At 55.9% G+C, this 9,821-nt stretch overlaps 3 protein-coding genes across 4 annotated transcripts in view; 2 read left to right on the forward strand and 1 right to left on the reverse strand.

Annotated features, from left to right (window-relative positions):
- Positions 1-225: 225 nt before the first annotated feature.
- AK2 (adenylate kinase 2) lies at positions 226-7,194 on the reverse strand. 2 transcript variants are annotated; one of them, XM_035345821.1, is made up of 7 exons: positions 7,035-7,194; positions 6,608-6,733; positions 4,736-4,846; positions 4,541-4,635; positions 3,859-3,931; positions 3,080-3,275; positions 226-1,032 (listed from the first exon to the last, which is right to left on the reverse strand). In XM_035345821.1, exons 1-7 carry the CDS (start codon positions 7,152-7,154, stop codon positions 1,025-1,027), a joined length of 729 nt encoding a protein of 242 aa, XP_035201712.1. In that variant the 5' UTR covers positions 7,155-7,194; the 3' UTR covers positions 226-1,024. The 2 variants fall into 2 exon arrangements, with proteins under 2 accessions (XP_035201712.1, XP_035201711.1); XM_035345820.1 differs by lacking the exon at positions 226-1,032 and having other exon boundaries at positions 2,872-3,275.
- NDUFS5 (NADH:ubiquinone oxidoreductase subunit S5) overlaps positions 6,942-9,821 on the forward strand; it is an 8,780-nt gene continuing 5,900 nt past the window's right edge. Inside the window, exon 1 of the mRNA XM_035345827.1 lies at positions 6,942-6,960. The gene's annotated coding sequence lies outside the window, so the exon portion shown is untranslated. The remainder of the gene's footprint in view (positions 6,961-9,821) is intronic.
- AZIN2 (antizyme inhibitor 2) overlaps positions 8,169-9,821 on the forward strand; it is a 5,579-nt gene continuing 3,926 nt past the window's right edge. The window contains exon 1 of the mRNA XM_035345804.1: positions 8,169-8,325. The gene's annotated coding sequence lies outside the window, so the exon portion shown is untranslated. The remainder of the gene's footprint in view (positions 8,326-9,821) is intronic.

The following is a 9,821-nucleotide window of genomic DNA, read 5'->3' on the forward strand; positions in this document are numbered from 1 at the left end:
AATGGGAGACAAGCAGCCAGAGACACCATTGCTATGGTGATACAAAGCACTGGAGCACACTCAGCAGGGAAAATAAAAGGAATTACAAGCCGCATTTATAGCTGAGCAGAAAAACATCGTCAAGATAGGATCAGGCCAGAGGATCCACCCCATCCAATTGTTAGTCAGCTGTCATCTGCTTCCCTTCTTCCACTGTCTGCAGGTCAAAGAGGACGCAGCAACAGATACAAAATGTAAAGAGGTTATTTTATTATTGATTCAGAGGTTAGACAAGGCACCATTTGATCTAGAAAGAAATGCAAAAAAAAACAATTAAGTGTTATTTATGCAGTCAATTAAGAAAGTCTCTTTTGCATTTCTTCAGCATTATGTGAATTCCAGCTTGGTCAAGATCACAGAAAAGCCACCCCAGCGCCAAGTAAGGCAGGCTTGGACTAGAGCCGCAGCCCCTCAGTTCACCAGCAGAAAAACCTCGAGCAGCCTCTGTGCCCCGAGGGTTGAGGAATGCAGCAGAACAAGAAAAACTAAACTTCCAGGAAAAGACCATGGCATTTTTTTTTCCCCTTTCTACTTCAGAAATGAGTTGTTTGTTCATTTTGGTCCTCGCTGACAGGAAGCAGCTTTAGAATCACGGCAAACCTTGCGGTGGCTTCCAGCCAAGAGCTGTAAGACAAGCCCTGAAAGTCCCGGAGGAGCCTGCAACAGCATCTAGCCCTCCCCTCTGAACAGACCAAGGACCTGGGTATGGTCTTCAGCACGGATGTTTCTCTCTGTACAATTATTTTGCCTTCTAAACACTGATTTCTAAGGAGAAGGTAATCTCCTCTGCAAAAATGATTCTGCTGAGTAAGAAATCCAAATACCAACCAAATCAGCCCCCAACCCCCTTGTCTTCCACCTCCTTTTCCCCTCCCATCAACCCCCCCCCAGCTGCCCTCCCTGCCCCCCCCCGCACCAGGGGAGGGCTGCAATGGGTGATGTAGCAGCGCACAGCGTTTGGCGGTTTCTCATCTGGTTCACGAAGTCACTCAGCTGGAATAAATGGGAACAAAAAAAATAGATTTAGGGAAAAAAAAAAAATGAATCATGGCTTATGGCAGAAAAGGGCTGTTGAGCTGGATACAAAGTAAACACTTTGAAGGGGAAAAGGAGCAGAGTGGAAGGACACATTGTTCTTGCTGTGGAGTAAAACCTCGACCAAGTCCAGGAGTACCACCTGGCCAGGAACCCTTCCTGCCACCATGGCAGCACAAAGGGTGCTGCAGCTTTCTTTGACTCTCCTGAGATGCCAAGATAAAAGCTGCTCCACTCAGTTTCTTTACAGTCAGCTAGACGCAGAGGCAGCTCTAACACATTTTCCACTACTGTGGAGTGCTGCAGCCCTGTGCTAAGTGCTGCCCCAACTTCCCACACGTGGCCTTCATGCCCTTTCACAGGAAAGTGAGACAAGAGACAAGGTAACAGCCAGCTGTGGAAACTTGGGCTGCTGACGAAATCAGCACCCTTAGCTACTTTCAAATCCCCTGTCCCCACACTCACATGCTTTCAAGAGCAACAAGTCAACTGCTTTCAGTTTCTAGCATCATTTCCAGTTTGCTGAAAGGGAAGAGGGCTGCTTCCCTGGAAAGGATGTATGAGGACACAGTCATTTTCAGCCAAAACAGAAGTTACCAAGAAAAAGTGCAATGGTTTCCCGATGACTGGGCACCTACTACAGACACACAGCAGCTCAGGGCACAGAGGGAGACATGCCATCTCCTGGAAGGGAGAGGGTGCTCGGTGACACTACATCCTTAAACACACACCAAAGGCCAAAGGACAGTTTTATCTGGCCAGTCCGCATTTACAACGGGGTCTTCTAGGTAGGGCTGGAACCTCACGAGCAAGGGCTGTCACCAGCCTCGCAAGGGTGCTGTATAGTGGTGGTGTAACAGCCCTGAGAAAGCCCGGGCACGAAGCACAACGCACATGGTGTCCTCAGACGGACAGCTAGACCAAGCCGCTTGATTTGCTCAAGAAACAAGTACATTTCCATGATCTCACAGCAAAGGGCACTGGCTCAAGGGCAACGTGATGCTAGTAGTTAATAACTGTGTCTCCCCAGCCTTGAAAAAAAATCATTCATTTTGCAATAAGATTTTATTTAGACTTTGGGATCAGGGGAAGCTAAACACATCTTCACCTCCTTGGCCAAAGTCAAGGGAAGAGGGCAGTGAGAAAACCAACACCCAAGTCTATTTCTGGTCCTCAGGACATGACAAATTGCTACGTGGAGACTGCATTAGAAAAACCCCTTCTCACTAATAACTATATTGGGGTCCATACCCCCAAAAAGGTTTAGGGTCCACAATGAGCGCAGCTCTCACCCACACAATTTTTGCCCTACAAACAACATCAGAATGGGGGAAAAAGTGATCTGTGCTCTCACAGACTGCTGTGTCACACAGAGTAACACATTCAACAAGAACAAATCCTCACCCACCTCTGTCCACACTCATAGCCAAGCTCTGCCTCCCACTGCTGCTCCCCCCTACGACATGCACAGCCCTTCACGCACTCCCCACAAGCAAGTTTTGTTTCCTGCAGCTGACAGAACATCCCCAGTCAGGTACCCAGTTAAGGTCTTTGCCCCCACCACTCAGGCCTCATCTCCAATCTCCTGCTCATCCTCTGTGGAGCAGCCAGGAACAGTGGGAAGTGCAGCTGCTTCCCCTGGGGAGCTGCAGCTCTAGGATGAAACAAAAGCCTTTTGACCCAAAGGGGTGCAAGCCCCGCTCCTGGCAGCGGGCGGCTGGTGCTCAGGCTTGCTGCGACCTCTAGGGGCCAAATCGCCCACACGTGCACACAAACTGACACTCACATACACTGAGATAGAGACCGTTGACAGCTCGTTTAATAGAGAATTGGCAAAGCCCTGCCTTGGGCTTCATCATTCCCTCTTCTATTCTGCTTAGCTCTTCACCCTCCCTGGCCCCAAACAGACAGACACAGAGAGAGGGACAGAGAGAGATGGAGAGAGACAGACAAGGAGAGCTCTGTCCTGGGACAGAGCCCTAAATGAACATAACCAGGTCTTTACATGTTGCTTTCGAGAAGGCTGCCAGGATGCTAGCAAACACCACGTCGGGAGACTGGGAGGCATCGACCGCCGTGTGGATCCCTCGCTTGCTGTAGTAGGAGACCAGGGGGGAGGTCTGAGTGTGATAGGCCTTCAGGCGGGTTTTCAAGGCTGCTTCATTGTCGTCTGAGCGGCGGATCAGGGGCTCTCCAGTGACCTGGGAGAAGCAAGGGGACAGTCTCCAGCTAGCTGCAGCCTGGCGTGCTCCCCCCTTCTCTGCGCAGCTCTGACAACCCCTGCTCCCCTCCTTCACAGCAGGCTACAAGGCGGAGCTACAGAGGTGAGTCCCCAGGTGAGCACAGGAGAGCAGGGTGAACCCAGGGCATAGAAACAAGTCCCAGAGCCGTCACCAAAGAGAAGGATTCAGCATCCGTCCTTCCCCCACACCGCTCTGCTTGCTAAGAGGAGCCCAAGGATCCTCAGGACCAAATGCCAGCTACAGTTGCTCCCCAGGAGGGAAATCAGTCGCAGCCCACTGCAAATTCAGCTACGGACAGAGTCCACCAAGTTGTGACATGGCAGAGCCTGGGCCAGCTCTGCAGAAGGGCCGTGCCCTTCACTCATCCCTCCACGCCTCGCTCCCTACGGTGCCGTTGGCCCAGGCAGTTCCCCACGCTCCCCAGAAAGGCAGGACAGAAAGCACAAGAGAAGGAAAAAAAAAAAAAAGTTTTTCCAGGGATGCTGCAAAGCATCAGCTAAACCCAAAGCAAGGTAAGCTGCGGCCTTGGGAGCTCACATACATCATCCTTCATGTGCTCTTTGGGGGGTCTGAACTCCTCGTGATACGAGCGGCCACTCGCTGGGTGAATCAGCCTACGACAGAAAGCAAGTGTCAGCAAAGGAGCCCTATGCCAGAACAAGTCTCCTGACTGTGCCAGTCATCAGCACAAAAACATCTGCAATAGCAACACAGTTAGCCTCTATTAGGAAAATACCTTCTAGTTATTTCTATACCTATGGCCTCTTCAGGTGCTTGGAAAAATAAAAGAGCAGCTGCCTTTTAATGGATGGAGAAGGGATGCTTTACTGGGGGAGGGGGGCTAGCTCTGGGTGATGGCGTCACAGCAGCAGTCTGTCTCTGCACAGCCATGCCTGACCCTGGACAGGATGTTCAGCGGTGCCCAAACACGTCTGCAACGGCTTGCGTAAGGGAAAAGTAACAGCACCAGAGAAGCAGAAAGACTTCAGCTGTCAGACACCGGGCTTAAAGGCTGAGCTGGCTCACCAGGACGTTGATTCCTATCAGCAACAGGCTCTGCTCAAGGCTGGCCCCAGCGAGGCAGGCTCAAACAGAGCAGAAATCTAACACAGACCAGCACTGCAGCCAGCCCTAAGCACCACGAGGACAACCACAGTGAACCAAAGCAAGGACACTCTCCTGTGAACTAGAAAACCCCAGAACGCTTGGGAGAGAAGAGTTACCGTCCGGTGATCCTCCGGATAAGCAGGGAGTCGGGGATGCTGAACTCGACGACGGAGTCCAGCTTCTCCCTCCTCTTCTCCAGGAGCTCATCCAGCTACAACAAGAAACACCAAGTCAGAGGGGCAGATGCCAAGGGACTCCCGTCTCCTGAGGAAGGAGACGCCCCTGGTCAGGGACTGCACTGGCTCACGCACCATCTCAGCCTGCTTCACTGTGCGTGGGAAGCCGTCCAGGAGGAAGCCGTTCTTGCAAGGAGGGGTGTCCAGGTTGTTCTCGATCAGCTCCACCACCATCTCGTCACTCACCTGCAGAACGGAGATGGGCACACCCTGATTTCACATACAGCTGCCCCCAGAGCCTCTGTACGCATGCCAGTTTTTTTAATTATTATTATTAATTTTAAACAGCCATTCCCGATCCCAGAGGCAGCCGCAGCAGCACAGCACGCTGCTGTAGCAGGGTGAAAGCTGCACGCTCAGACATGCCCACGTCAGGGAAATGCTGCTTGGGCTGGGCATCAACATTGAGACGTGGCTAATGAGACACTTTGTGCCAGTGTCACCCCAGTGTGAGTTACCCAGTGTGGTAGCTCACTGCTGCCAAGGCTGCTGTATTTCAGAAGGGGAAGTCAACCTTACGACAAACTCCCTAGCATTTTTTTTAAGCTATTCATAACACAGTGATGATAGTGTAACCTTTATTTCCTGTGACTTTGTACCTTCACACACACATCTGAGTAAGCAGGCCTGGCCAGGAAGGGTAAGACACACGAGTTCCTTATTGACTCTTGTGAGCTGTGTGTGAAGGTAAATGCCAGCAGAGCTGCTGACAAGCTCGGGCCCTGCTGGGCAGTCTCTCCTATGTCACTACGTCAATATGCCCTGGGATTAGTGCCTTTCTGTTCTGCAGCCCCAACAACGGGTGTTCCAAAATCGTGTCTCCGCACCGGCAGCAGTGCTGTTTTCTCCAGCACACCCCACTGTGACCTAGCAGGATTTGGGACCAGACAGTCACAGTGCATAAACAAGAGCCCTGGCACAGGAAGCACACGAGCAGGGAGGAGTTTGGGGCAAGCATCAAGTCACTTCTGTCCTCTCCTGATTACCACGCTCAGAGAAGGAGTTCATGGTTCATAATCGAGTGTAAAAACCCATCCCAGGCTCCAGGCTTTGAGATAACTCAAAGGCAGAGCACGCCACCAGGACGCACCGGTGGAGCGCCCAGTGCCCGCTGCCACAGACACGTGGCAGATACCAGCAGTGCTGCCAGATAACGTCCCTATCTTTCACAACCAGCTGGGATATTGCAGACTCAGTGTTGCAATGCATGCTTCAAGCAGAAGCTGGAGATAAGCCACATCGCTCCTGGGGTCTGTAGATTCTCCTCTGGGCATTATAAACCTGTGACAGCCAGCTGTGATGCCCAAGATCTACTCCACACTGCTCAGCTTTGGGGCAAGTCACCACAGTTTGCTACCCCTCTGGTATCCCCAAGGAATTCTAGTTGTTACGAAAGATAATTAAATCCTTGGAAAACAAACTAGAGATCCAAAGTGTCCAAACTCTCGGATCCAAAGTGTCCTTCACACAGCACAGCAACACTCTTAAGTCTATTTTCATCTCACAGTTACAGGCAAGCAGCAGTTACACAAGAACTGGGACGCAGATGAAACCTCTGAACAGAGTTTTCAGCCCCACAGGGGTCCAGACATCCCGGGAAGAGGCAGGAGCTGTAAAGAACGAGCGTAATGTTCTGCAGCTCCAAGGATAAACCTTTACATCACACAGCATTCGCAAGGCGCAGCCCAGGCAGCGCCCCACAAACATAAAAACTCTGAGACAGAGAAACAACCCAGGACACAGGGGCTGCTGACAGGCAAGGAGTTTTGATGGGGAAGGATGCATTTTTAGAACATTTCTCCTGCAGGGGGCCAGGAACCCCCAGTCCTGCCTTCACCCTACAGCCTGCCCTTCTTCCACTGCTGCTTTTTCTGCTTATGCCCCTGTTAAGGGGCAGATTTGCGCTGCTATGATTGCAGGAGCAGCCACCCCCCCCCCATTACCCACCAGCTTTCCGGAATCCATTGTCTCCTTGAGCCGCTTGCCCAGCTCGGAGCCCGAGGCCACCATGGCCCGCAGCATGTCCCCGGTGGCCAGGTGGCAGACGCAGTACGCCTCGGCCAGCTTCGGAGCCTGCGGGAGAGGAGCAGAGGAGGCGGCTCAGCACCGCCGCATGGCCCAAGGGAACCCCCCCGAGCCCGGGTCTCCCCCACCCCGAGCCCAGGACCCCCCACACCGAGCCCGGGACCCCCCACAACGGCCAGGCCTCGCAGTAGCGGCCCGGGCCCGTCCCCGCCCCCCATGGGGCACCGAGCCCTGCGGCCCGGCCTTTGTCCCGGCCCCGCCGTAGGCCGCGCGCCCTAGGCCCCGATGTGGGAAGCGGCGCGGCGCGGCCGCACGGTGCCGGGGAGGGAAGGCCCCGTTGTGCCCGCACCTGGGTGCCCTTCCCGGCGCCCGGCGGGCCCAGCAGCACCGCGCGGATCCCCCGGCCGAGGCTCGGGGCCGGGCCCGGGGCCTGCCCGCGGCCGCCCCCCGCCTGCGCGCTCGGAGCCATGGCCGCGACTGCGCCGGGCCAGCCGCGTGCCGCGCGGCCAATGGGCGCCGGGGACGGGGCCCAGGAACGGGGGCGGGGCCTAAGGAATAGGGGGGATAGCGGGTAGGGGGCGGTGCTTAGAGGGTAGGGGGCGGGGTTCCGCAGGCAGTGGGCGAGGGTTCCGCTGGTAGGGGGCGGGACCTAGAGGGTAGGGGCGAGGCCTATGTGTAGGGGCGTGGTTTAAGGGCTACGGGGTGGGGTTGAGGTTGGGGCGGGGCTATATGGTAGGGGCGGGGTTATATGGTAGGGGGCGGGGCATCGTCCCGGGCAGCCCGCGGCGCCGGTGCTGCGCCCCCGCAGGGTGCTGAGCTCCCCGTCCCCCGGCTCCGTTTGCAGCGGGGCTGTGCGCCCTGCGCAGCCCGTGTCCCACGTGTCTCACGGCCCCTCCAGCACACGCAGGGACCCCACTGCATGCTGCAGGGAGGGCGTCTGTGCGGTGTGTGCACAGCTCGTGGCTTCCAGCCCCTCTGCGCTGCTGAAACAAGGCAGGGCCCCACAGGAGACGGAGCTCCCGCAGCCCTGGCTGCCAGGAGAGCCCATGGCAAAGCCAAGGCCACGCGGTTGGATACAGGGAGCCGGGAGTGGCCACGATAAGCTGGCCCCAGGTCCCTCTCGCCTGCTCCGTGGGGGCGGCTGCCCCCGCTCCATGCACAGAATGTCTCGGTGACTGGAGAGAGGAAATGGGAAATTAATGAGAAAAATTAAATAATAAAAACATCCCCTGCTCTGCCTGCGGTGTGTGGGATGGAGCAGCACAGCCATCTCCAAGCGCATGAATGCAGGCGAAGACAGGACAGATCGACCCCACAGGGCACCTGTGTGTATGGTGGAGCCACAGGGACCCCGCTGAGGCTGGCAGCAGCACGGCGAGGGCAGAGGCAAACCCCAGCGGCTCCCCGCCCGCCTCCCCCAGCCACCATCCGGGCGCTGCTCAGCCTTTGTCTGCTCGGAGCCTCGTTTCCCTGGAAGCAGTGCTTCGGAGGTATTTTTGGCACTCTTCCCCCCGAGGATCCCCGCGCACGCGATGCACGCGCGGCCACGAGCAGCATCACGGCAGGGCTGGGCTGCCAGCAGGCCGGCAGCGCTGCGCATCGGCAGGCTGGGGACGAGCTGCCCGCGCGTCGGGGACTCGGTGAGGTCCTGGGGTGTCCAGGGGGGAGCGGGCAGGGGGCAGGGGATGGATTCTGCTCTGCCCTGGGAGAGGGATGAAGGATGCTCGGAGGCAGTGCAGCAAGGCTGGTCGCTGTTGCCACGGCCATGCTATGAGGCAGAGTGGAGGGAGAGAAGGGGGCTGGGATTTCAGGGATGCAGCCACCCTACATCCCCCCCCCCCACAGGCTTGGCTGGTCCAGGGTCTGGGTGCTGGCAGGGAGCCGGAGCAGGACAAGCAGCCGCTGCTGAGGCCAGTTTGTTCTGGTGGGGGGGCGAGGAGCTCGGCGTTCCCTGGCATCACGGCTTGTCGCCCAGCAGGGAGGCTGTGGACCTCGGTAAGGAGGAGGGGTGCAAGGGAGCAGGGAGCAGTTTTGTGCAGGGCTGGCAGGAACAACCCCCTGCATTGCTCGTTGTTTGTGTGCCCGAGCAGGTTTGGGGCTGGGGGCTGGTCAGCAATACCTTTGGTGAGAGAAGGGTAAGGCCAGAGGATTACAAAGCTCCGAGAGCCGTAAAACCCATTGCCCATCTCTGGGGTTGCTGTTAGTACTTGCTCGGTGCGTTGCAGCACACTGCCGCTCTGGGGTCACTGTGCTCCTTTTCCTAGTGCCTATCCAACGTGTAGGTAGCTCTCTGCAGAGGAGGCAGTGTGCAGCTCTGAGAAATGAAACCTCTGACTCCTGTTCACTTCTGATCGGGGGGGCATTTTCCTGAAAAGCCCTGTGGCTAGACCTGGATTATTGGAGAGGAAATGTTTCCTGTGAGCTCGTGTTAAGTCTTCAGCTCCCTGGGTTATGGGATGGGCTGCATCCAAGGGAAGAGGTTATTAAAGCTGCTCCGCTAAGCATGCAAGCCAGGGAATGCCACAGAGCTGCCTAACTTGTACCCTTGTTCCACACGTTGTGTCACGGGAGAGAAGTGAAACTGGAACCCCAGCGCGGGTCGGACTGTGACCAGCTGGCTGGTGCTAGGGGTGCCCTGTGCTGCGCTCCTCAGAGGTGCCTCCCTTCTCATGGGGCTTGTGTGTCCAGGAACGTGGGGCGGTGAGATTTCAGCAGTTTGAAAACCACAGGGAAACATGTCCCCATGCAACACAGAGCAGATCTGATGACATGCCACAGCGTGAGAAAACACATCCTGGCATATATAGGCCATCAGCTCTACAGCAAAAGTGGCTTTGATGTGAACAGCATTGGTGCCTGAGCTGCTGCTGTGTACAAAACCAGAGCTCTGCACTGCAGAGAAATGTGTCTCCTCCCCCTGGAGAGTGCTTTAACCCGTGGCAGTGCTCCCAGCTGAGGTCCTGGTTGGGAGGAGAGCAGCAGAGAGCTCTCCCCAGGGAGTGCTGCCCCACACGACCCACGCACAGGGACGGGAGGCACCTCAGGGAGCAGGTAGGAGGTGCAGGCTGTGGGAGTATCTGGAGCCCTGCCACTAGTATTCCTTTTTTTTTTTTTTTTTTTTTTTTTTTTTTTTTTT

The sequence above is a fragment of the Oxyura jamaicensis genome, chromosome 23, assembly GCF_011077185.1.
Source record: "Oxyura jamaicensis isolate SHBP4307 breed ruddy duck chromosome 23, BPBGC_Ojam_1.0, whole genome shotgun sequence".
In the NCBI taxonomy this organism is placed as follows: Eukaryota; Metazoa; Chordata; class Aves; order Anseriformes; family Anatidae; genus Oxyura; species Oxyura jamaicensis.

Excerpts from the sequence above, each read along its gene's own strand:
- AK2 (XM_035345820.1), bottom strand. The coding sequence starts at position 7,154 with ATGGCTCCGAGCGCGCAGGCGGGGGGCGGCCGCGGGCAGGCCCCGGGC. Across the intron at positions 6,734-7,034 it reads GCGCCGGGAAGGGCACCCAG|GCTCCGAAGCTGGCCGAGGC; the intron begins GTGCGGGCACAA and ends CCTCTCCCGCAG. Across the intron at positions 3,932-4,540 it reads ATCCGGAGGATCACCGGACG|GCTGATTCACCCAGCGAGTG; the intron begins GTAACTCTTCTC and ends TTTCTGTCGTAG.